This window comes from Pleurotus ostreatus (genome assembly GCF_014466165.1).
Source record: "Pleurotus ostreatus strain PC9 chromosome Unknown scaffold_3, whole genome shotgun sequence".
NCBI lineage: Eukaryota > Fungi > Basidiomycota > Agaricomycetes > Agaricales > Pleurotaceae > Pleurotus > Pleurotus ostreatus.
The window spans coordinates 2,390,194-2,415,474 of NW_023503158.1; the positions used below are offsets into that span (position 1 = coordinate 2,390,194).

A 25,281-nucleotide genomic window follows, 5' to 3' on the forward strand; every position below is an offset into this window, starting at 1 on the left:
TAGCTCTCGCAGCGCTCCAACTCATTCATAGCTTTCAAGCACCTCATTGTAAGGAAGCCCCTTAACCAATGGCACCGAAGGCATCAATGGCGACGTTGTTCCATCCCAAGAAGAAAACTACGAAGCCAGCCGGACAGACAACACCAGTCAAGCCGGCCCCCACAGGTCCAAGGAAATCCTCTGCTACTCCTCGTCCAAAACCTGTAGCAGAAGCCGAGGATGACTCGCTCAAACTTCCCGACGGCCCATACCAGGAGTTCCGACTCATGTCGTCTGCGCTGAACGGTTGGAAATACGATGTCATGAAGTTCGATTCGAGGAAAGCCATTGATATATCCACTTGGCAACCACCGATAAAGCTGAATAGGAAGGAAATGAGGCGGGAGGACGACACAGCAACGTCAACAGGTCCGGAGGCGGTGGGGCCCATGATGGGGCCAGATGGGAAGCCGGTTATTGGCGTTGATGGACGAGTGGTAATGGTGGATGCGGAAGGACGACCGATACACCCAGAGTCGGGATCTTCGTCGAAGGGTGGGGATGCGAAGGGGAAAGGGCCAGCGAACGCGAAGAAGAGGTTTCAGAAGAAGACGAAACAGGTGTTCCTGGTACCCGACGAGGTGCGGCAGCTGCGGAAAGAGGAGCGGTATCCATGGGTCATCGAGGACTCCTCGGGCAAGGAGGTTTGGGTAGGGAAACTAGAGGAAGTGGCGCAGGCAGAAACTAGGGCGTTCTTCATGCCCGCGGCGAATGACGTGTTCAAATTTGTGCCAGCTCATCGGTGGTATAAATTCCAAAAGAAACCGCAATATGTTATCTGGTCAGCAGAGGAAGCTGAGGCTATTGCAAGTATTCATAGGAATCATATCATTGCGTGCGCTAATACAAAGTTGACTGCTTGTAGTATAAGAATGTCAAAAGGAACATGGATCCGCAGGTCTGGTTGTCTAAGCGTAAAGGGCAGGACGTATCTGCGGCTACCACCGCTGCGTTCAAGGCCGGAGCTGAGGGGAGATCGGTTGCTGGAGGCCCTAACTCGCTGGTGCATACTGCTGGTCAAAGCTTGGGTCCGGGTGGGAGGAGATTAAAGACAGTTGATAGTGGGATGGACCATCTCTTTGGTGACGACGATGATGACGAAGGTGGTATGAAACGGCGGAGAGAGAAGGAACTGGGTGAGGAAGGGGACTTGGACGAGGTCATCTTTGAAGAAGAGTTTGCCGACGATGAGGAACCGATGGAAGTTGACGATAATGACGAAGAGGCTAAAGAACAAGCAGTAAGTCCTGACATGTCTGGTTTGTAAACCTGGTGACCCATCCATCGCGCCTGGGTGTAGGAACGGATGAAGAGGGAGCAGAAAGCAGCAAACAAGACACAAGAGGGTTATATTGATGCAGACGAGGAAGAGGAAGGAGGCACATTAACGAAGGACGGCAAACGGTATAAGAAGATGCTCCGTAACCGGGACGGCAACGACGCGTACGACTCTGAAGAAGAAGAAAACCCATACGCTAGTTCGGTAAGCTTCACTCACTTGGGCTACAATTGTCATCTACTAATACAGTGCTAGGTCGAGGAGGAGGAGGAAGACGAGGATATGGTCCCCGTTCCCTTGGCCGATCCAGCTTTGCAGCCCAAGGCCGAAGAACCTAGTACTGGTTCCCAGCCCCAGAAGACGGCCACTCCTCGACCACCAAATGGCAGTGTAAATGTAAAATCAGAGTCACGAGCCACCTCCCCCGTCCCAAATATCGGGCACGGAGGCCACTCCATAGTTGCCAAGCGGGCTACTAGTCCGAAAGCATCTAAATCTAAGACGGGTTCGGCAAGTCGTGGTGGAAGCCCACTGGCTAGCCGCCCCGGTAGTCCTCCTGCAGCCGTAGGCAGTCGTGCTGGCAGTCCAGTAGCGACAAACAAGCGGAAAGCGATGGACGATCCATCGAGTCCAACATCCCCGACATCCCCAAATCCGAATGGTGCAAGCGGCCCGCCAAAGCTAAAGAAACGAAAACCCCTTCCTCCTGGTGGCGCTCCTGTTGGAGAGCTAGACGACAAGATGGTTATTGAGTGGCTAAGGAACACACCAAACGCTACGACGAGGGATTGCATCCAGCACTTTACGCCGTATCTAACCGAAGAGGCGAAGAAGGCGAAGTTCACTGCGCTGGTGAAGGAGGTCGCTCAGCTGAAGGGTGGCGTGTTGGTATTGAGGAATGCTTATCGTACAGGTTCGGCCGCGCCATCGCCTGCGCCGACTGCCTGAGTAATTTATATATTTTCTCCACTCACGGATTATTGTGATTATACGTGCTATGTTGTTCATGCTTTTGATTGTCAATGGATCCCGTACGCCTGTATAGTGTACAGGGGTGGGATCATGTTGCTTTCAGCGAAGCTAGCCCTCAGTCCAAAACCAATATGGGCCATCCATGCTCGGGACTTGGGGTTGATTCCATGAGACGTTGAACGTCTTATTGTCGAAGCGCTGTTCATCCTGCCGTCAGACAGAGACTTGGGCACACATTCCAATGCTCTCTCAATCATCTGCGTATGTCGGCGATTCAAGAACTGGTGAATACGCAGTCGCACACTCGAGTCGCGCGGGTTATACTTGCTGATCTTTTACACATCCCATCAGGGCTTATCTTTATGTCTATAACTCCGTTGTCCTACAACACCAAGGAAACGTACGACTGCTCCGAAGAACGCGCCTCACTCAGTTCTCTTATTCAGTCGCTCATCCTCGTCAACATCATCCCTGCAAGGGCGCAGCGGATTCACAGCAACTCAACGCTGCGGCCCTTTATCTCAATCCTTACGACCATTTCCTCACGAATATGACGACTGGGCGTCTTGCTTTGGGAGGTCTGAGTAGTAGTGCTACCCATTGATCAACAATTTCCGCCCTCTCGACGCTTTCACTCACCTCTGCTTGTTCGACGCTCTGGTAGCTATCGCGGAAGTACCCGCTCTCTTACCTCCGTCCCTCTATATTTGTGTTCTTCAGTGTCTAGAGAATCCTAATTGAACTGTGACGGAGATTAGCTGCATTGGGTCGGGATAGTTTGATTACCTCTCCCAAAGGAACCACCACCTTTCCTGTGCGTCCTTCTGGACCCAATAAACATCATCAAGCCACTACCCGCCAGTGCAATACGGCGATAAACCCCGAAGTTTGGGACGAAGCAGAAGATATCATACGGACAAGGCACCGAAGCATGATTTTCTGGTGACATTGTAGGATTTCAAGCCAAATGAACGCACGGGCTGAACAAGTGAGTGAGTGTCTTAGCTTCCCATCCATCATCACGAAACTGAAGTTTTGGCGCTCTTTGCCCTTTTTGCGCTTGTATCTTCACAGGTGGTTACTGTTGGTATTGGCACAGCAGTATCGGTTCCGTTCTCAGCGAACTCACTTTGGAAGTAACCGCTGCATGTCCTACTACACGCTTATAGTACCTTAGCAATCTAGCTCTCCTAGAAGAGGTCAAGTACCGGCAAGGGCTGCAAGGTCAACTTCAACAATGAATTTCTTCTTGCGCTGGAGAGTATGTACTTTCCGCCGACTCCCTGAACTACCCCATCTTTTTCTTTCCTTTGCAGGATATCTTTTAACCCTCGAAGCTCTCGCCTCTTGACAGTGCCTGTCATATTATTCGGTGCTCCCGCCGATTGAAGTTGGTAGTCGCACCCAAAGAATCGTCGAGGACACTAAATTGCCCCTCCGATGGACTTGGTCGCTTATGACTCAGGTATGAGAACGTTATACTTTCTGGAGCCCGTTGACCGCGTACCCGACTTCTCCGAGAGTTTGCCTAGGAGGGTGTACAATACATCCTCGCCCCAGACGGATTCAGCCTCTGCATCACCTCGCTCAACTCTGCTTATCCACCGTTGCATTGGTACACACTTACGATACGTCGCGGAGCCACCAACCCTATTTGTCTTAAATGGTCCATATATGTATCCTCGCCGTAGGTCGAAGGGCCGATTGCGCTCTTTAAGATGAAGAGAAATCAGCGGCGAAACTGATTCATTCACGGTTCTATATCCTCCAGCTCCCTTGTACGGCAACGTGCATCATGGTGACGTGAGGCACTGTGAAGACGCCGAGCGTGTTATCTCGAACCCAAATCTCCCCCGCGCCGAAGGTATTGTAGCATTGTAGCAAGTAGGTATGCATGTCGGCCTACTAATTTCGGCAATGATTCTAGTTCTCATTCCTGTCGGGTCTCTTTCACTCGGACAGCGTAGATAAATAACACCGCTTTGGTAGAAAGGACGATGCTCGTCATCCGACTTTTACGGCCATAGACATCCATGCTCCTGGCACGACCCTATGATCTTCTGCTTCTTCTTCATCAATGATTCTTAGCGGCCTCGCGGCGTTGGAGCTGATCGACACGGCTAAAAGCACCCATCAGCAACTACCCTTGCCAATTGACATACTTCAATGACTGGGCCCGCTGCTGATTATGAGCTGCATAAGCTGCGCAATGGGAAGAGGACCTTATAGCAACTATGTGAAATGGGCGCTCCCTGCCACGATCTAAATAGCCTCATGGTATGTATCGCCAGCCGTTCTTCAGCGGGGAAAATATGTTTGTCCATACCATTAAGGAGTGCCTTTGGCACTTCAGACCTTGCTTTGTTGCCGTTAGATATGTTATGCCCCAAGTTGAGTTTGTAGGTTACATTGATGCTGCCAGACCCACTTCGCACCTTCTAGCCACGAGTCCCCTAAGTTTGAAAGCCTCACATGACTGCAGACATTTCGCCCAAAAAGGAGATTTGTGGGGGACCTTGAAGGTATAACAACAAGCGATCTATAACAAGAAACGCGATACCGTCACGCCGACAAGGCCGTCGTCAAAGCGTTCACGGCGCCCACTTACGTCTCCTTGGGTTGCGCTCTGTTCCGCTGCATCGCGGCTTCTCTCCACCATTTCAAACCTATACCGATTTTTCCCTTGCATGTGGATGTTTTCGCTGATCGTCGAGTGAATTTGCACTCCTTCGGATCAGAGTTCAACCCTAACTTACATCGACATCCCCCTACGGTGAGGTCGCTAATCATAGACGATCATAATGTGCAAGGGTCGCCGGCGATATTCACTGGCAGCGACCTCCGCATCTCGCTGGCCTGTCGGCGGCACGGGAAATGTGTTCATGCATCTCACTTGCTCGCACCTCCTTGAGCTCATCAGCGTACCGATATCCTAGGAGGTATAAGTGACGCTGGCAACAGCCTGATCTATTTCTCGAGAAACCGAATCCTTGGAATTGAATAGGGCACCTTGCAACTCTTGTGTTCATCGGTGCAAGCGCCGACGCCCATGCTGATTTACGCGATTGGACACATAACCAAAGTATGCTTTAGGCTAGCAAAGTTACCAGGCACGAATGTTGCATTTCTAGAACTTCAGAAGTGAGTCGGATTCCAACCAGCTATTCTTAGCTCTCGGTGCGGAATAGTGGTTGATCATGATATTCAGAGAGTAGTTACGAAGAGGAGGTTGCGCGATCGTTGCTAGTTTCTTGTGGCGGGCTAGGGGGTCCGTGATGACTAGAACCATCCGTTAAGCGTCCCATGTGGATCGATCTCAACCGTTGCCGAGAGACATTTTGGTCTGGCGGCTCAGAGAGATATTCTGCGGCCAGCTTCACAGTGCAGGGGATAATGCGCTGCGAAGTTTCGCCGTGGTCGGCCACTCGGCTTGGATTGCTGGAAATCAGGGAAATATATCAACATCAGACAAGATCACAGGCCTGTCATTAGATGGACGCGCTACGCATGAACGCAACGACACGCTTTGGCCTGATGGTACCCATGACTCCTAAGTACGCTTGCTGTACACGATCTTGTGCGGGGCATCATGGTAAGCTCGAGGGACAGTGGTTGGTTTACTTCCAATGCCATTGCGACTGGACCTTGTTAACTATGAATGATCTTGTTTCGTCTGGCATATTTCTTTTGTTGCCTCCGGCCATTAACATTGTTACTGGAATGGTCGTTATCATGATTGTTCGCTGCACGACCGGTTCCGCATGTCTCGTATAGGCGCTTGACTTTATCGGATTCCACTTGCCTGAAGGATGTGCCGGCATTCCGTGTTTCAAGGACATATCGATTTGCTGTGCTGTGCCCGGACCCGATCCCAAATAACATACGAGCCCAGCCTTCAGTTTTCGGTGAGTAACGGAGACCGTTGTGGATTTGTTTGACACTGAAATGATACTTTTTAACTTGAACGCAGAAGACTCTCCGTCCTTGGCCAACTCCACAAACCAATTAAAAGAAGTTTGATTGCCACTACACAGCCTCGTGTTCTTACGTAAGGTCGAGGAACTGCTCGTTGTTCGATCTGTTATCTCGCCCAAAGAGGAAGTCATAGGGGTTTGAAGTTTAGTCCCAAATTTTTGAATGCGGCTAGAGCAGGCCGCTAGCAGCTGTAGTACAAATAACGAAGCCCGAAATGATAACGTTCTCAATTCCGCTACCCCTTCCTTGCTCTGCTCCGTGTCATCCAGAGGTCCCCGTTACCTCCCCGCCCCCGCCCCCCGCGCTCAACGCCCCCGACGTCGCGCATCATGCTGTCCGCCCTCCTCCTCCTCGCGGCACCGTTCGTTTCTGCCGGTATCGTCGCTCGTCATGACGCCCATCACGACGTGTCCCCCGGCCAGCTACCAACCACTTGGTACCACACCGACGAACACCCGGTACACAAGCTCTTCAAGCGCGGACCAGCCACAGATGGCATTAATTACGCCGCTGTCGGCTCTCCCAGTGAGTAGTAGCTGACCATACCACGACGCGTTTAATTCATGATTTTTCTACCGATAGCTTGGGCTAGTGCCTACCCCCGCTCCTCGCCTGATATCTCCCAACTACCCCAGGCATGGACGAACGCGCTCAGTCAAGCAGTTCAAGCAGGAAAAATACCCGATATCCCAAAAACTACTAATACTCCTCAAACCAACCCCTCCTACCCTTCTGGCACGAACCCCATGGACCCCAGTGTCTGTTCGTCGACATACAAATGCAGGATACCTGGTGACACATGGGATGCGCCGAACGGTGTATTTGGTACAGGATTTGATGATGGTCCGCAACCGGTCGGTGCCACTATTTCTCTGCGGTTCATTGTTCTCATTATCCGTTCAATTAGGCTTCTGCCACACTTAATAAGTTCCTCAAAGCTAATAATGAACGTGCGACACATTATATGATTGGCGTCAACATCTTGAACAACGCTGGTCTATTCACGGAGGCTTTTGAAGAACTCGAGAATGATATCGCTGTTCATACATGGACCCATCCCTATATGACCACACTGACCAACGAAGAAATTGTCGGTCAGCTGGGGTGGACCATGGAAATCATTCACAACTCAACGGGGGGTCGCCTTCCACGGTACTGGAGGCCCCCCTATGGGGATTACGATCAACGCGTCAGGGCCGTAGCTCGCGAAGTCTTCGGCCTCGAGGTCATTCTATGGAACCAAGAGTGAGTACCGGCAACTTCATATGTCAACGACATGACACTTACGCATGTTACTTAGCACCGAAGACTGGAGTCTCACGACAGGTGGCACATCGATGGGCGCTGTTAATGCGTCCATGCATAGGTGGCTGACTGGTCTGTGTTCACCATGCTCCCCTTCTGTCCGAACTTATACTTACCTCCATCTGTTTCAGGACCCAAGTCACCGGGCCTCATCATCCTTGAGCATGAACTTTCGGACCAATCAGTGCAAGCCTTCATCAGTGCTTACCCGGAAATCAAGGCGAACGGATGGCGAACACTGTCCCAAGCGGAGATACCTGGTGGCTCGGTGTACCAGAATGAAGATGATGACGGCAATGTGACCCCCAACCTCGTCGGCGCACAGGTCTCGATCGCTCCATCATCATCAAGTTCGACATCTTCCTCGTCCGCTTCAACAACGTTAGTTGCTATTTTTGTCTACTCTCATTTCATTTCATTCTGATTGCTCCACGTGCAGAGGTAGCTCCGGTTCATCGACCACATCAACCTCAGGCTCCACGTCAGCCTCCAGCTCTACGACGAGTACAACAGCAACTGGTAGCCCTACCAGTGCTGCAGCGAACAATGGTGCTCCATCTGACATTGTTCACTCATTGACGACCATCCTTGTTGCAATCATTCCGGCGCTCTTTGTCCTTGTATAAGGTTCGATCATCGATAATTCGCTCCCCCCATTTGGCTTTACCAGGACTATGGGATTTCGTTCTTCCTGCTTTACCCCAGCACACCTCGCTTTCTGCTTTGACAGACATTTTTACTTCTCCCATTCGGCCTTGCCAGCGCCGCCCACGCATTCCAACTAGAATACCACCTCATGGACGTATACATTGCTGACTGTCACTGACGTTTGGACATTCGTGTGTTTATTTTACATACCCAAAATAACTGTATATCCCACCCCCTCCCACCCCCTATCCTCCTTACATGCGTTAATATTTGGCATAGCTTCCTCTGTACCCATGTTGTACCTGAGGTACTATTTAGTGGTTATTCACGCTCTGTCTACGACCTTCACGATGTAATTAGATCGCTTATCATCCCTCTTGCATTAAGTCGCATTTCAAGGTGTGTGTCACTCGACCGGGACATTATATATCACTGTTGGCTTCTGGTAACATACCTATTCGTCGGTAGTTGAATTTTCAAACTTAAAAAGAAGGGGGACGTTCAGCGGTCCGTGTTCCCCCAGTCTTTCTGATTTTGTTTAACCATTCACCCCGCGGTTACATAGGCGACAGAAGCTATCAAACTTCACCACAGGTGATCATGCATCGCCCGATCACCGCGCTTGCTCTCACGCGATTACAGCATGCACTGCGAAGATCATGACCGGTGATACTTGCTGTGGTGAATGGCAAAGTGTTCAAACAACTAAAAGAATCGGTGAGTGTCCTTGGTGTCTATGGCATTGTCAGGAGTACTTTTGGTCGAGGTTTCGCAAACAATAACAGACAATATTCCTCGTAGTCCAACAACGCGCCGGTGGCTGCCATGGAAGCAATATCAAGTGGCTTTGCACACGACTTCAAGGGGAAAGGATGTAGAACTCGTCTGTCAGTCGACAGTGAAGTCGCGGTTCTGAAGGACCTGGGTCGTGTCTCACGATATATATAGGTGAAAGAGATACGTTCTTGGCAAACTGTGTCTCATTGAACTAGGCTGTAAGATGTATATGTGCATCGGTTTGGACTCCGCCACCGGCCCCAGCTAGCCACCGTTGCGCCAAGACGAACTCAGGCTCCAATGGGTTTTGTTGAAAAACGGCTCAAGTTGGCCGCATGCAGTACAAATAACGAGCTTCTCTGGATAATGATTTGCAAGAATTTCCCCTCTTTTATCGGTTGCGTTTTTTGTTTGCTGAGACACCTGTTCCCTTTAGGTGTTCCCTTCCGTTTCCTCCGTTCCCCGCGACCATGTCACCTGTTTCCCGAACGATGTTCACCACATTCATTCTTTTTGCAGCGACGCTCGTTTCAGCTACTTCTATCGGCTCTCGTCATAATGATCATCACGACGCATCATCGACCCCCCTTCCATCAGCTTGGTATCATACGGCTGAGCATCCTGTCCACAACCTGTTCAAGCGTGGACCGACAGATGGTGTCGAATACGCCCCTGTTGGCTCACCGAGTATGCAAATGCGTTTCTCAGTCTCCCGATTCCGGCCATCTGATGATCAAAATTTTATATAGCTTGGGCCAGTGCTTTCCCCCAATCATCACCTGATGTCGCACAGCTTCCCCAGGCGTGGACAGATGCCCTCCGAAAGGCCATTGACGACGGGAAGATTCCAGACATCCCCCGTACATCTGCGGTGCCCGACACCGATCCTACCTACCCGGCAGGAATAGACCCAATGGATCCTAACATTTGCTCGTCCACTTACAAATGCAGGATACCTGGGGATACTTGGGATGCACCTGATGGTGTTTTTGGTACTGGATTCGACGACACGCCTACCCAGGTTTGTATACGTATTGCATTTCTGTTTTCGCGTCGTGCTCAGTCAAAGTAATATTCCAGCCGTCGATCAGACTCAACCAGTTCCTAAAGGACAACAACGAGCGAACCACCCATTTTATGATCGGTGTAAATATTCTGCAGAACCCAGAGATCTTCTTGGATATTTATAACCACGGGAGCGATCTCGCCGTTCATACTTACACCCACCCGGCCATGACGTCTTTGTCGAATGAGGAGATCCTGGGTCAGCTGGGCTGGACCATGGAGATAATCCATAATTCGACTGGAGGGCGCCTTCCAAGGTACTGGCGGCCTCCTTACGGAGACTACGATATGCGTGTTCGTGCTATTGCTCGAGAGGTATTCGGCCTTGAGGTCATCCTCTGGAATCACGAGTACGTAGTGTATAATCCGAGGTCACGACCACCGGCTCATGTGTATAATTTAGCACCATGGATTGGTCGCTGGTAAACACGGGAGGCACTACCCCGGCGGCTATTAATGCTTCCATGACAGAATGGTTGACTGGTTTGTACTTCCGCTCGTACACAGTTCTCGAAGCTCAGTTGTCTGTTTCATAGGATCCAAGTCACCTGGTCTCATCATCTTGGAGCACGACACGTCTGACGCGGCCGTTGACGCGTTCATTAGCGCGTACCCCCACATTAAAGCGAACGGTTGGCAGTTCGTTTCCCAAGCAGAACTCCCCAATGGCGCCGGTGCTGTATACCAGAACGAAGATGACCAAGGAAATGTGACGCCGAATGCCGTCGCCGCGAAAGTTGAGCTTCCATCCTCGCCAACAAGTTCGGCGACTTCCCAGCCTCCATTGACCTTGAAGTGAGCCCGAGCCTATTGTCTCGTTGATTCAACCTTACTGACGGGGTCATGTAGGGCCATCCCGACATCGTCTTCATCCTCGTCCTCGAAACCCATCTCTGCGACAAGCGCGGCTGACAGTGTCCCAACGGGCTCGGTTAACGTGAATAATGGTGGCTCGTCCGACTTGGCTCAACCATTGAAGGTCGTCCTTTATTCACCAATGCTACTACTGCTCTCCCTACTCGCATGATAGGTGATCATTCAAAATCGTTTGTCAACTACCGCCTAGATAGAACCAACCCATGCTATACTACCGGACTTTGCATTTGATGCTACACTATATTACATTGTTGTCCAAAGCCTTGGTAACATATATTTGCTCATCCTCCACGCTCGTTGTCTGTACACGGACTTGACTGTTGATACTTCGTACTTAGCATTGCATAGAGATCCCGTATCTCAACTCGACAGAACTTTTTTCCACCAACGGACAAATACCGGCAGATTTAATGCAGTGTCCGTCCACGCCGGAACGGCTGAACGGTTGGTAAACCCCAACCCTGAGTTACGAAGATTTCAAAGAAAACAGACCATGCGGATCATCACGTGAGAACTTTGGCTACTTCCAACTTCAACTTGAACTTCTTATGTATTGAAATCGTGAAAAGTGACACTCACTGGGGTTATTCACGTACCTCCACATATATGGTGTCCCTCGACGCAACGCAATGGCCTTGGGCCATGCAGTTCATCTGTTATGATAGTCTAACGGCGAGCCTCGACCGTCCGACGTCGACTGCCCTGAGGAACGCCAAGGCCAAGGAGAACCTAACCTGTCGATAGCGGGTGGCGTGAACAAACAAAATCAGAGAGAACTCACTTCGGTTTGTGATTCTTCCCCCCTTCGCAGAATCGTTGTTCGCTGAGACACTCGGTCCTCAGGTATTCCCTCTCCCCGGTCCTTGCGAGCATGTCACCGGTTTCGAGAACGATGTTCTCCGCGCTCATTCTTTTCGCAGCGCCATTCGTTATCGCTACGTCTATTAATTCTCGTCATAATGATCACCACGACGTATCGACCCAGCTCCCATCAACATGGTATCATGCAGCCGAACACCCTGTTCACAAATTATTCAAACGCGGACCGGAAGACACGGATGGCATTGAATACGCGACTGTAGGCTCACCAAGTAAGCACTCGTACCTCTGCTCATGGCTTATCTCATGTTCGAATGCTTTTCCAGCTTGGGCTAGTAGCTTTCCCCAGTCTACTCCCGATGTTGCCCAGCTACCACAGGCCTGGACCGACGCGCTCCGAAAGGCTGTCGCTGACGGAAAAATTCCTAATATACCTCCCACAAGAGCCCCTTCTGTGGACGTGGCTCCAGCATACCCGCCTGGAGTCGACCCGATGGATCCTAACATCTGCTCGGCTACATATCGATGCAGAATTCCAGGTGATATGTGGGACGCCCCGGATGGTGTCTTTGGTACTGGGTTTGACGACACTCCGACACAGGTTCGTATACGTCTATGCAAAGGTGTTCTCCCCGCTCACACTTCTCATAGCCGTCAATCAAGCTCAACCAGTTCCTCAAAGACAACAACGAGCGGACTACTCATTTCATGATTGGTGTAAATATTCGACAGAATCCGGATATTTTCTTGGATATTCACAACCATGGAAGTGACATCGCCGTTCACACTTACACGCATCCAGCAATGACAGCGTTGTCCAACGAGGAGATCCTTGGCCAGCTGGGCTGGACTATGGAGATTATCCACAATTCGACAGGTGGACGTCTCCCAAGGTACTGGAGGCCTCCTTATGGTGACTATGATATGCGGGTTAGAGCCATTGCTCGGGAGGTGTTCGGCCTTGAGGTCATCCTCTGGAATCATGAGTATGTGGCAAACAAACTATGACGACGATGATTTGCTCATGTATAACGACAGTACCATGGACTGGTCTCTGATTACTGGAGGAACTACCCCAGCTGCCATCAACGCGTCGCTCACCCAATGGCTGACTGGTTCGTCATTTGATTATTTTCCTAGTTGGTAGTCACTTACGTTACCGCTTGTGCTGCGTCTGCAGGACCCAAATCACCTGGCCTGATCATTTTGGAACACGATACCTCCGAAGCAGCTGTAGATGCGTTCATTAGCGCATATCCCGCCATCAAGGCCAACGGCTGGCAACTCGTTTCACAGGCCCAGCTCTCCAATGGCCATGGGTCCACGTACCAGAATGTAGACGCTCAGGGCAAGGTGACCTTTAAAGCCGTTGCTGCAGATGTTGTCGTTCCATCGTCACCAAATCCTCAGCCCGCACCTGCTTCGTCCGGGTTCGTTGTCAATCCCTTCATGCTTTGAAATACAGTTCTGATATACGTGGTCTTCCTTCCATAGGACTAATTCGTCGCCTTCGTCCTCATCGCCCTCGCCTTCGTCATCGGCCGGCTCTGGTACGAGTGTTGCCGGAAATCTCCCAACAGGCTCGACCAACGCCGAATCGAATAACGGGTCTCCACCCAGTGTGTCGCATTCCCTGGCGTTCGTTCTCTGTTCGCCATTGCTTTTACTTGCCTCACTTCTGACATGACCTCGACGAGGATTCACGTTCATGCGCTCCAATTCCCGTCTTTGCTTCCACCGAAGGACCTCATGATTCGCCATCGGACTCACATGCCATGTTGTTACTCTACTATATGTTTTATTGGCTCCTTGAGAGTCGGACACTGAGAAACGTCAACCTCCCGTACACATGCTACATACGCTCATTTGTTCATTACTTGTAACCCACTTCACCTGTTGATACTTATAGATAGCTCACTCCTGCCCCTTGTTCCAGTCATTCATTGGACAACTCCGTCAACAATGATATTATACTGTAGACATGATGCTTATATATATCATAGAACCATCAACTCCGACAACGATCCTCGCGTCAAACTGGGGTGGAATCAGCTGGCGTTATCGTTATCGAGGTGCGGCTTTTTGGAAACAACGTTGCTCGGAGAGCTCGAAGCCGGGACTTTGGAGATCTAAATTTCCAGATGACGCTGAAGGTGTAAAGACCGCCCAGGACTGTGACTAAGATAACGACTAGGATAGCAAGGACTATCCACCCGGATATCGACGTTATTTGGGTTGCACCGTTGCCGTCATTCATCTCTTCCCTCAAAGGCCCAATGAGTCCCTGGAGAGTGTAGACAATTAAGGAAGTGGTGAATGCGACAATGCCCCATATGAGAAGGACTGGCGGTAAGCTGAGGAACATGGCATGGCCGTGTAAGCCCAGTGGACCTTGATTGATATTATGCATGTACATGAACTAGCGTAATCGGGTCAACAGATGGTCCTTACGAGTTTATAAGGGAAGCTTACGGAATTGCGAGGTTGGGTGTTGATCTGGTGGCGCCAGATTGAGACGACACTGAGGATGATACTTCCTAAAGATGCAAATGCTGAAACCAAGGCGGTGACGAGGACTGCGTTACTTATGCCCGGAACGGCCAGCAAGCCAACTGTTGCTCTATTTATACGACTTGAGGGAATGTTCAGGAAGGCAATACTAAATAACTCACGAAAGTAATACAGTGCCCTACAGGTAGTAATACGACGTTAAGTCTATGCAGTACAATACATATGTCGCGACTTACTATGAGTAGAAAGTGGGAGTACTCCCGTACAAGGCGATCAATATAAGCCACCCAATTTGCATGAATACTGGAGAGCCTGCCGCGGTAGTCGCCTGAATTCTTTATATGAGCCAGATAGGTATGAGGTATGCCGAAAAACAGAAGTCGTATGAGTAGATCCACAGCTGGTTGAAACCGTTTATCGAGCTGGGGTGGAGGTTGGGGCCCACGATTTCTGGCGCGAAATATTTTGGATTGATTCACGGTGTGCTGGCCGTAATGTTCAGAATGCCTGAAGCGACCTATACAAAGGTGTATTGAGCTACACACTTAAGACCTCAACGGAGACCCGCACGCACAAACTTCGGAAAGTAACCAGGCTAGAAACACAGATTTAGCCGGGGAGGCCTCATAGCAGGGCTCTTCGCCGACATTTGTTGTAAGCCGCGATGCTCTTAGATGGGTATAGTATGACCTACGAGACATTGTGTGTATGGTCTTGCTGATATTGTCGCACTCATCCCGAGAAAAAGGAACAAAGCTACTGTTACCAGAGATGAGGTTATCTGTCTAAATTAATATGAGTGATAGGCTCTTCGCAACAGAATAAATAAATCACATAGAACCAAGCCAGTGCATCAGCGGCATCTGGCAATGCTCTCCCTGCTAGAGGTACGTGGGAGGGGTGCACGCGGATGTGATTCCAGTACATACTTCGTCGCCTATTTACTAATTCCGTATGCTGATGAGTGGTCTTTCGCTACCGGTCATAGGCAAGATACTCACAAGTTCGAGGATCAAGTTGAGCCGCCGTACCAGGGCGTACGTCCTGAATGTTATACGAAGCAATACAGTCGACGTGGTTGACAAACATGTCGAACTGCCCAGCGGTTTCATCCGGAGTATCAGGCTGAAGGCATAGTTCCAGCTCGTCCTCCTCCATGACGGCGCCGAGAGAGACTAGATCCTCGAATTTCTGCATTGTGCTGCGATATATGGCTGCATCCCGTACATCTTCATCAACGACTATTCTGAGCGCCGAATTGTAAAAGTAGATCATCCCTTGAGGGTGGATGCACAACTTCCATCCTTCAGGTACGACGAATTTTGCGCCATGGCCAGTGCTGTTATCTCGGGCTCCATTGCTACTTGCTTTTCCTAGGTCGCTTGCCGGCAAACGAGGAACTTCAATACTGGGAGCGAAGGCTATAGAATGTCACGGCGACTCTGAGTTGAGTTCACGTACTGTTTCGAGCTGGCGGCCACTATGGAATCCTCTTGGTCGGAAGCAAAGCAAACACGATCCATGTCTAACATTTTCAATCCATTGTACGTAATAATCTGTAATAATCATACTCAGCGGCTAAAGTTTCGATAGTATGTTTTTTTACACTTATCTTGAACTGATCTAAAACTGATCCTCTCACTCACACCAAGCGCGAAACCATGTTGCGCCTCCCTGTGGAACTTCTCTACAAGATATTCGCGGATTTCACATTGAAACTACACGACCTCGTCTCGGTCTGCTGTGTCTGTCGTTTCTTCGACGACGTAGTCGAATCCCTCCTCTATGAAAATGTCATTTTGCGACTACACCATCCAGATGACAGCAAAGAATTGAACAATCTCGTTCCCCGGCACACCAGACATCATTTAATTCGTAGGCTCGTATTCTACACCGTGGATGCAGAGCAATGTGCTCCCTTTCAAAGTCTTCTTCGGTCGTCCCATCAACTGCAAGAGCTCTACCTTCTATCAATGCCAACCACAATTTTCAAACGTGATCAACCTTCCCACAATGTTGACCTCTATATACTCACTGGCGCCATCGACTGTCCCTTTCGACTCACAAAACTCCACTGGGACTGCCGGGTTTCAGGGCTCGATCTAGACGGGCTAGTCGACTTCCTCGAACACCAGCCATGCCTCGAAGTACTTCTGCTTCCATGCCTCAAATCTCCAATTAAATTATCCGAACAAGCCTTACCACGCCTTCGTGTCCTATGGGCCACTGTAGAGTTCGCAGCGAGCGTTCTCTCAATGCGGCCCGTCACACACTTGCGATTAGAGAATATATCTCTCAAACCCTTCCACAAGAGGCCGACCGCCATCTCGTCAGAGATGATCAGCAAACTCGAACTCCTTGACATATCATCCTATGACATCGAGAGATCATCTGTATTCCCTTTTACAGCGGGGATGGTCAATCTTGAGAGCTTGCGGCTCCAAATCGCAAGAGAGGATATACAGATGCTCGGGGACTTTCCACTTCATAAACTACGCAACATCCACTTCTCTCGATCTACCAAAGCTATCACTCCCGCCATCATCCTTGCATTATTCACCTTGATTCCTTCTTTGGAATGTGTTATCGATCAATTACCGTTCGAGTCTGGAAAGTCTACACAATGGGACTACTTTTATAGGACGGGGGTCTCGGTTCGCAAGAAACGATATGTCCCTTGGCTACAGGCACGGCTTTTCCATTGCATCTCGTATTGCCGAGACGAAGAATGGTGGCGAGATCGGGAAGATGGCTTCGAGGCGACAGAGGTAAAGTTGCAATGTATCTCGTAGGACATTGAAATCTGACTCCATGAATCGCCAGGAAAAACCGATGACCCCGAGATCGATCTTTTACTGACTTCACTCACCATAAGAGAGCGAATAGGTTCAGTGAGGAGCAGCCTTAAATATGTGTTGGTGTACCTAAGTACAAATCCATCAAGCCAATATTAGTAACCTGGCTGGATATGAACCGCCATCGCGCAGCAGGGAACTTTCCGATGGCTCGATAATTGTTCTCAGAGGCCGTTATTAGTTCGATATCCACGGACAACAAGTTCTCAAGATGAAAGCAGTGGCTGACTCAAGTACAGGCACGGAGAAAATTGCTATATTCATGCGCCGGTTTGACGTTCGGATGTATAGATGCATTGCTCTCCAATAATGAAACAGCATCAGTCACCGTATCCTAGGTTATTGGCAATGCCTTGCTGTCGAAGTTGACTGACTGACTGCCTCGGAGTTCGAAACACACCTTTACTACTTGCTTCGATTGACAGGTTTCGGAGAAACGAAGGCCGGGGTTGCGGATGAACGTCCTTAGTGACCATACCAGATGGTGTAGCATATGGGCCAACAAAGTAAACCTGAAGGTGCCATGCAGGTGATGAAGGAAAGCTCAGAGAATCAGAACCGGTGAGCAGCGGGGACAGAAGCCTTGCAACAACCAATGCGGGGCAATTTGAAAGCAGGGGTTGGAGTAGTTGGAACGTCGAGACCCCAAGAAGACTCGGTAAGTGACTTCTGCATTCACTTCCATCTTTCTCTGACAGGTGCATACTACTGGTGATGGAAGGGAGCGTCGCTCAGCTGGCCTAATCTTGGGCGTAATTTAGGTCATGGTTGTTCTTCAGGATGCACGAGTTACCTGTGATGCCTCAGCGAGTGGCCATCTGATGCTCGTCGAGACGTCATTGCTGAGTGCTCGTTTCTATAAAGCTCTGCTTTATCTGGGCATGAGATGAGCAGCCTCACTCTGTGTAGCAGAAGCAAGCATCGTTCCCAAACAAAATGGTTTTACTAGGCGAGTAGGCTGCTCTTCTTCCCCACTACACTCTTACTTATACATCTGTTTCTTTGGCTAGTAATTGGCTTGCCTTTAGTGAGTCTCGTCGTGGCACTCATTGCTGCAGCAGCCCCCGACAGTCAGGGTAAGTTTGGGCAAGTTCCGGTGCAATTGTATAAATATGCTGATCGCTGCATAGTGTGCGATGTGGGTAGCACGGCGACGTGCAAGATCACTGCTACCCCGAGGCAATTTCAGCCCGCCTTGTTGAACGCCTCCAAGTGGATTTGGAGCGGCGAGAACCCGATCCCAGGAGGTAGCAACATCATCAGTACTCGGCCTTTTAGAAAGAACATCACGGCACCTTGCGGTAAATGCGCCGTTTGTGCAACCATTGTGGTAGCTTCGTAAGTCCCTGATAACTTATATCTTGGACGATGAGCTGAAGCAATCACACCTTGATAGCGATGATGCGCACACATTCTATGTTAATGGTGTTCGTATTGGCACTGGCGCAGGCTTCAGACAAGGCCAGGCCTTGTTCGTGGCATTGCAGCCTACCTGGAACCTCTTTGCCATTGCTGGTCAGAATCTTGTCGCCAATAGTCCAGCAGGTATTATGGCCTCGATCTTGGTCCACTTCTCGGATGGTACCAGCGAGACTTTCGTTACCGACGAGTCGTGGAAAACCCTTCGCGCTGCGCCTCCCGAGAATTTCCAGCTCCCATCGACCAATGACAGCAACTGGTCCTCCGCCGCCGTGCAAGGGGCGTATCAGAACTCAGTTTGGGGACCACCAGTCCTACCTCCTGTCCTCCCCCTCCGCGGCTCAAATTGGATCTGGACGTCCGACAATGTAAATGGCGCTGCCCCTGTAGGCTCTCGCGCCTTCAGAAAGACTGTCAACCAGTGCACGAAAGTCGCGGTCTGCGCTACTGTCTTGATCGCCGCGTAAGTTTCGCACTCTTCTCTGTGCTTGGAGCGAGTGTCATGCTCAACAAATCTTCACGGGCAGCGACGATCGGTATGCGTTATACGTCAACGGAGCTACAGTTGGATCGGGGTCTAGCTACACCGTCGCCGATGCCTATACCATTCCCAACCTCCATCCCACCTTCAACACCTTTGCCATCAACGCGACGAACGGTGGTGGCCCAGCGGGGGTCATCGCAACTATTATCATTACATACTCAGATGGTTCGAATGAAACGGTCGTCACCGATGCTAGCTGGAAAGCCATCCAGACGATCCCTCAAGGATTCCAGCTGCCTCTCATTGATGAATTTGGTTGGGAAAGCGCGAAGATTATTGGTGCTTTTGGGGTTGCGCCGTGGGGCACTGGTATGGTTATCCCTAGCGCTTAGGGTGTTGGGCAAGCGTTGGGGGCGTGGTCTACATTGTGGCAAGTGTGATAGAGGTCGGCGTTCGATGTCATAAACATGTTGAATCTTCACAATACAGTTGGTCCCTTTACCGCGATGATCACCGTACACTGATCAAAGGCACACGCCCACGGAATTGAGCACTTTGTTTTTCTCGTCAGCTGAAAAGCCGTTACGCTTTTACCAGCATTATATCGGCTAAAATTACAATTTCATACCTACTTCGCTAGAGCAAAAGGTGTAGCATCGTAATAATGTTTGTTCGTGAGGTGTCATCGGGGTCAGTGTATGTACCGTATGAGAAAGAGAAGAGCAACGCAGAAACCAAGGGAGCAGCAGAATATGTACTATAAACACACTAGCTGGGAGCATGCAGAGCTAAGTAAATATGCAACGGTAGGGCAATTGTGGAATGAAGACGCGTGCGCGAGGTCGGTGACAATGCCAAATGCAACTTCGCGCCCAATATGGTGACCGGACGGAAGATGAAGTCGAAGAGAGGAGGGCAAGAAGGGGTATCGACGATAAGTTACATGAGACTGGGCCACTTAAGCTTGAGACCTTCTAACCATCGCATATATAATAATTCGGCTATCGGTGATTTACGAGCGCCAGAGGAACCGTCACTCTTCGTCGATGCAGCCGATGACGCTACGGCGTCCGGGGATGGAGGTCCTGAAGTCGAAGGTAGACCCGAGACTTCTTCCTGAACTTCGGTCACAACGAGACCCTTCGACGTCATCTCACTCTTGCGTATGATACGCTTGTGGGGGAACAAGCCGCGAGAAGTCTGAATATGTTGCTTGACAGAATTGCTCCTGCGAGGGAATTAGCTGCAGTACTTGAGCCATAACAGAAAATGCAATGCTCACTCATTGATCCCCGACAGGATGTCGAGTACGACGCTGTAGGCCAGTTCTGGGTTCGCGTCTCTGAGCTCGGCGAACCCCCGTGACAGCATACTGAGCGACTCAATCTCCCGGGCGTCCATGTCATCTCTAGTGGCCTAGTCACGTCAAGGTCAAACCCAAAGCACAAAAGAGCAAGAACGGCAAACCCACATTGTTGATTATTGGGATTACGATTTCGTCCACTATTGATCTACCAGCTTTCCCCATCTCACTGGCCCGCCGTTTGTGTGAAGACGCAACGGGCGATGGCGGAGCAGAACCGTTGCTAGCCTCTCTCCTGACCTGCCCAACGTAATCCGCGGATAGTCTCAGAGAGCCAGCGGCGTCCACCTTCTTCACAGGCCGAATCGTATCCACACCAGTCCCTAAATCAGCTTCTCCTACCAACGCTCCTGGTCCATCAACGTTGGTGCGCGCCGCATAAGAAGCTCGCCTGTTTGTCGATCTTATTGAACCAGTGTACGCTGGCGGTGCGCCTTGTGGCACGTCGTCCGATGGGTTGGTCGACGCTTCGGCGAGAAGGGCGGGTAGATCCTTCTCTATGGGCGCAGGCGGTGGCTTGATGATGACGGTCGAATGTGCAGCGTCATGGTTCATACCAAGTCCGCCGTTTACCAATGGGTCACTGCCTTTGGTCGCGCCTCCAGTATCTATCGTGTTACGATCGTCCTCGGCTGCATACGCGTCTTCGTCTTCCTCGTCCGGGATCATACCCGGTGGCATAGTCAAATCTTTCGCCATGCTACGGAAGGTGCCCATCGCTGAAACAGACTTGACCGTTGTGAAGTTCCATTCGCTACGCATGGTGTTGTTCGCGTCCCAGGCGACGCTATTCCGCACTGAAGCCTGATACATCTGGTTGCCTTTCGGGGGCGATCGCGTGCGGAAATCCTGGTACCTTTCGATGAGCTCAGTAAGGTACGACGTCTTACGTGCACCCCGAATGAACTTGTGCTGGAGTAATTCATTGGCCGTAGGTCGCTAGAGGGAAGGAGAATGTGTCAGCGTCATGTCTAACTATTTGACCAAATTCGGCTTACTAGTTTAGGGTCTTTGGTGAGACACTGAGCCACAAAGTCTTTGAATGTCGCGGTGAACGCGCCTTCAAGCACCGGGGGTTTTGCTTTAGGAATCAGGAACAGCACCCTCATTGGATGATACTCTGCAAGCGGGGGTTCGCCTTTTGCCATCTCGATGGCGGTGATTCCGAGACTCCAGAGATCTGCTTTCGAGTCATAGCCCGCCTGTCGGATGACTTCTGGGGCCATCCAGAAGGGAGTGCCAACGAAGGTGTGGCGAAGGGTGTTCGTGAGTTGCGCGGCGACGCCAAAATCTGCGAGTTTGACTTTGCCCGACGACGAGAGCAAAACGTTCGCGGCCTTGATGTCGCGATGTATCGTTCCTTCAGTGTGAAGGTAATCTAATCCTAGTAGCAACTCCCGACATATCACAGCGATGTGGGCTTCTGAAAATATCCCTGCCTTGAGTAGATCGAGACAAGAACCGCCGGCAAGGTATTCCATCACGATCCAAAGTTTGTACGCTACTACGAAGGATCCATAGTAGCGCGTGACGTACTCAGAGTCGCACTGAGCAAGGCTGGCAATCTCTTGCTGGATTTCAGAAATATCATCATCTGAATCTTCCAGATCTGCGCAAAAAGGGTTTGCCTAAGCTGTTAGGTGTGAGAATCGGACAATGCTCACCTATTTGCTTGATTGCTACTATCTGCTTCGTCTCATTGTGTATGGCCTTGTACACTGTACCGAAGCTCCCCGTTCCCAGCTTCTCTAACAGAGTGTACTGACTGGCCGGGTTGTTGCTGGGGACTGGGTAGGGCTCCCTGGGACGTGGTTTGTCGGCCTGAGGAGAAGGGGGAGGAGAACGAGTCAGCACGCGTGGCTTCGAGAGCGACTCGTCAGTGCTCTGTCGCCTGAGGCGGGAACCGGGGGGCATGGTGATGGAGCGAAGACGACCCGTGTCTCAGAAGCAGGCTAGCTATGCCGCCTCTGACCTCATGTCTGATTTCTTCCAAACATGGAGATATGCCCACACGTGGCTTCCTCATCATATCACCTCCCGGTCCACCACCCGACAGACTCCCAAGCTTTTTGGCGCAGTATCAGTTGACAAAGACTCACCATGATTCAGATCCGAAATTAGGGCGTGCCGCCGGTCGCTAGATGTGATGATCGCTTTCTCGTCGCTTTGTGATGTAGCCGAAACCAAGAAACGCCCGTTCGTTTGCGCAAAGAGGTGGCAAAAGGGTAGGCTATTCGTCTGGGACGGAAGTACTTTATAACGTCGATAACGAGCACCGAGATTCTTGCTTAGACTAGGAACGACTTCAGAAACCACTCTCAAACTCGGGGAGAGCACAGGATGTGCAAAGCGCTATAAGAACTCGGCACTGCCACGGTATGACTGAGCTGCGGTTCTAGGGCGTGCAGGGAAAGGACACGCTGCAAGTCGCACCCTCGTTGGCCAGGCTTTCGCAATTCCAAGGCGTTCCAGGACGAATGTCGACGGTGGAGGGGGAAAGAGAGGATCGACGCCGCCCTTCGGCGTTAGAAGCCTGATATGGAAATAATTCAATTTTTTTCGCTCAGCTCATCTCCATTTCTTCATTCTTGCATATGAAACATTGTCTCGCAAAAAATGGACGATTGCTTAGTGCATGGCATGGTCATAGCGGGTTATTGGATGTGGGAGGGGCATACAGAAGTGGCATGTATGACAGACAAATAATGTGAGAAGCGCTCTCGATAATACATCCCGAATATTTATGCAGCCTTGACAGCATATTTACGGATGGGGAAGTTTTGGTCCTTCTTCTTTTGCTTCAAGGTCTTGAGCGACTCCTCGTGCTAATGAGAGAAACATTGTGCTAAATTTGAGGCCACAAACACGGATAACGGGGTAACGCACCTTGGTCAATCTCCGTCTGATAGCACGGGTCTTCTTTGGGCGGAGGTCGAGAGGCAAGAACTTCTTGTCCTTGTAGTACTCTCGCAGGTTCTGCCGTGACTTGTGGTTGATGACAGTCAGAACCCGAGCGATGGACTTGCGGACGGTGTTGCTTTAAGTAGCGACATCACAGATCAGTTCAATGTGGCAGCGATTTTGATTGGAATGGGACGCACATCTTCGTCAACTTCGATGCTGACCCGCCAGCAATCTTCTGCACCCGCAGCGTCAAGAGCTCATTCTTCAACTCCGTAAGTTGTTTGGTCAAGTCGTTCTTGGACCTGATCCAGCCACCACGTCAGCCACAAGTTCCAGCAGGAGATCAATTGAGAGAAATCGCACTTTGACTGGAGTTCGTAGGCCTTGACTTTTCCGGGCATTTTGTCGATATCTAGATAGTAAATATCATGTTGAGTATGGTGACCTTCGGGACAGAGTAGAACAAGGGGAGATGGATCGATGCGGGGATCGAAGGAGCAGTGAAATCCCCTCTCGAAGTTGGAAACGTCGTCGTGCAACGAACTAGCATACTCACCTTGAGGAGCGCGTTGTCTTCAGCGAGGTCGAGAGTATTCTATCCACTGGTCACAACGCAAACCTTAATTTGCAACTGTAAAGTTGATTCACACGCCACTCAGTCCGACAACCTTAACCCTAGATTAAGGTCCTACTTCATATCCATACCACCAAACTACGCTCGGAAGTTCCTTCGTACCAGCTCCTCAAATTTGACCAATGTGCCCCCAAAGATGTCGAGCGCACTGACGACCTCGTGTTCAACATTCGTGTCACAGTTCCACCACATAAGACTCACCTGCCGAAGGTCAAATCCACACGTCCCTCGGAGAGTTTATCTACAAGATCCATATCGCTGATGTCTGAAGCGTTGTTGAGTGTCTGCGTTACTGTGAAGCCGCAAAACTCGCCTTTCGCGCCCCCTGCATATGTTGTAGGTATCCGAACCCACTGACCCAGCTCTGTTGACGAGATCAATATTCCTCGCGCCGTCATTGCCAGAACCCGACCCACTTTGTACTAGTTCTTCGTCTATGCCCTGGCACAAACCCTCAACATCTGCAGCATGTATTAAGAACTCGCTATGGGGCTAATGAATTCTTCGTCTCTATTCAGGAACACACGGCGGACATACCTGCAATACTCGCTGAGCAGCGATAGAGACTCTAGAGGCCTAAATAAGTCAGATAGCCATGATATTTCCTGAACACGTACCCTCGTTGACTTCCATGTCTGTTGGGTCCTGCCATTTATTCATGGCTACTATCCACTTGTCATCCCGCCGCCGACAACTAGTATTACAACCTAGTTAGCTCAGTATATATAATACAGCGATCACCACGAACCTCACGTCTACCACTAGTCGTTCTTTGCCGACCAATGTCGATATGGCTTTGAGATGATCCAGAGAGAATTTGCCATTCGGGAATAGGTACGATGTGATGATAACCTACGCCGGACGAGTGGGCAGAAGCCGAGTACTAGTGTTGTTGGACTGTACCTTGCTTGCACCAGCTTCGATCCATTTCGACGCGTTTGCCTCGTTTATGCCTCCCCCGACCTGCAAACCCCCTGTCACTCATCAGTGCATTGCATGGGACGAGAACCGCCTTGCAGCATACCAGGCCAAGCTTTGAGAGCATCCATAGCAGCCTCTTCGTTCCCCTTACCAAGCATTATGACATGACCACCTTCTAATCCATTGTCGTGATATAGTCGCGCGAACTCGCCGGGGGACTTGCTAGATTGGCACGAGGGACGGTATGAATGAATGTCGGTGAGTTTCTTGCGGTGCTTAGGGGCTTAGAACGTACGTCGAGACGAAGTTCGTCTTCAGTCCTTCAGATTCATGATCCGTGAGAGTGCCCCCTACTATCTGCTTGACCTTTCCATCGTGAAGGTCGATACAAGGCCGAAACCGAGTGGCCATAGAAGACGAGATAAGATAAGATGT

The 25,281-nt window shown here is 50.4% G+C and overlaps 9 protein-coding genes across 9 annotated transcripts; 6 read left to right on the plus strand and 3 right to left on the minus strand.

Annotated features, from left to right (window-relative positions):
- Positions 1 to 68: 68 nt before the first annotated feature.
- On the plus strand, positions 69 to 2,266 carry PC9H_005386 (uncharacterized protein; the record flags this gene model as incomplete). The annotated part of the gene is made up of 4 exons (XM_036774959.1): positions 69 to 874; positions 922 to 1,279; positions 1,340 to 1,522; positions 1,574 to 2,266. The coding sequence occupies 4 exons, from the start codon at positions 69 to 71 to the stop codon at positions 2,264 to 2,266; spliced, it is 2,040 nt and encodes a 679-aa protein (XP_036633461.1).
- A 4,328-nt stretch (positions 2,267 to 6,594) lies between these two features.
- PC9H_005387 (uncharacterized protein) lies at positions 6,595 to 8,196 on the plus strand (the record flags this gene model as incomplete). Its single annotated transcript, XM_036774960.1, has 6 exons — positions 6,595 to 6,790; positions 6,848 to 7,119; positions 7,173 to 7,510; positions 7,566 to 7,642; positions 7,702 to 7,951; positions 8,010 to 8,196. The coding sequence occupies 6 exons, from the start codon at positions 6,595 to 6,597 to the stop codon at positions 8,194 to 8,196; spliced, it is 1,320 nt and encodes a 439-aa protein (XP_036633462.1).
- A 1,269-nt stretch (positions 8,197 to 9,465) lies between these two features.
- PC9H_005388 (uncharacterized protein) lies at positions 9,466 to 11,087 on the plus strand (the record flags this gene model as incomplete). Its single annotated transcript, XM_036774961.1, has 6 exons — positions 9,466 to 9,682; positions 9,745 to 10,016; positions 10,076 to 10,410; positions 10,464 to 10,543; positions 10,597 to 10,855; positions 10,910 to 11,087. 6 exons carry the CDS (start codon positions 9,466 to 9,468, stop codon positions 11,085 to 11,087), a joined length of 1,341 nt encoding a protein of 446 aa, XP_036633463.1.
- A 720-nt stretch (positions 11,088 to 11,807) lies between these two features.
- On the plus strand, positions 11,808 to 13,442 carry PC9H_005389 (uncharacterized protein; the record flags this gene model as incomplete). The annotated part of the gene is made up of 6 exons (XM_036774962.1): positions 11,808 to 12,027; positions 12,082 to 12,356; positions 12,407 to 12,741; positions 12,794 to 12,870; positions 12,936 to 13,185; positions 13,250 to 13,442. 6 exons carry the CDS (start codon positions 11,808 to 11,810, stop codon positions 13,440 to 13,442), a joined length of 1,350 nt encoding a protein of 449 aa, XP_036633464.1.
- A 1,799-nt stretch (positions 13,443 to 15,241) lies between these two features.
- On the minus strand, positions 15,242 to 15,789 carry PC9H_005390 (uncharacterized protein; the record flags this gene model as incomplete). Its single annotated transcript, XM_036774963.1, has 2 exons — positions 15,242 to 15,674; positions 15,728 to 15,789. The coding sequence occupies 2 exons, from the start codon at positions 15,787 to 15,789 to the stop codon at positions 15,242 to 15,244; spliced, it is 495 nt and encodes a 164-aa protein (XP_036633465.1).
- Positions 15,790 to 15,927: 138 nt separating this feature from the next.
- PC9H_005391 (uncharacterized protein) lies at positions 15,928 to 17,125 on the plus strand (the record flags this gene model as incomplete). Its single annotated transcript, XM_036774964.1, has 2 exons — positions 15,928 to 17,034; positions 17,090 to 17,125. The coding sequence occupies 2 exons, from the start codon at positions 15,928 to 15,930 to the stop codon at positions 17,123 to 17,125; spliced, it is 1,143 nt and encodes a 380-aa protein (XP_036633466.1).
- A 932-nt stretch (positions 17,126 to 18,057) lies between these two features.
- PC9H_005392 (uncharacterized protein) lies at positions 18,058 to 19,416 on the plus strand (the record flags this gene model as incomplete). Its single annotated transcript, XM_036774965.1, has 6 exons — positions 18,058 to 18,074; positions 18,132 to 18,148; positions 18,183 to 18,197; positions 18,252 to 18,459; positions 18,518 to 19,003; positions 19,068 to 19,416. 6 exons carry the CDS (start codon positions 18,058 to 18,060, stop codon positions 19,414 to 19,416), a joined length of 1,092 nt encoding a protein of 363 aa, XP_036633467.1.
- Positions 19,417 to 19,963: 547 nt separating this feature from the next.
- Positions 19,964 to 22,301, minus strand: PC9H_005393 (uncharacterized protein; the record flags this gene model as incomplete). Its single annotated transcript, XM_036774966.1, has 5 exons — positions 19,964 to 20,249; positions 20,307 to 20,440; positions 20,496 to 21,326; positions 21,386 to 21,996; positions 22,052 to 22,301. 5 exons carry the CDS (start codon positions 22,299 to 22,301, stop codon positions 19,964 to 19,966), a joined length of 2,112 nt encoding a protein of 703 aa, XP_036633468.1.
- An 827-nt stretch (positions 22,302 to 23,128) lies between these two features.
- Positions 23,129 to 25,257, minus strand: HIS6 (Enzyme that catalyzes the fourth step in the histidine pathway; the record flags this gene model as incomplete). Its single annotated transcript, XM_036774967.1, has 14 exons — positions 23,129 to 23,212; positions 23,274 to 23,424; positions 23,489 to 23,593; positions 23,655 to 23,703; positions 23,848 to 23,864; positions 24,008 to 24,073; positions 24,127 to 24,289; positions 24,342 to 24,409; positions 24,463 to 24,493; positions 24,543 to 24,619; positions 24,674 to 24,777; positions 24,829 to 24,899; positions 24,950 to 25,068; positions 25,142 to 25,257. 14 exons carry the CDS (start codon positions 25,255 to 25,257, stop codon positions 23,129 to 23,131), a joined length of 1,221 nt encoding a protein of 406 aa, XP_036633469.1.
- Positions 25,258 to 25,281: the final 24 nt, after the last annotated feature.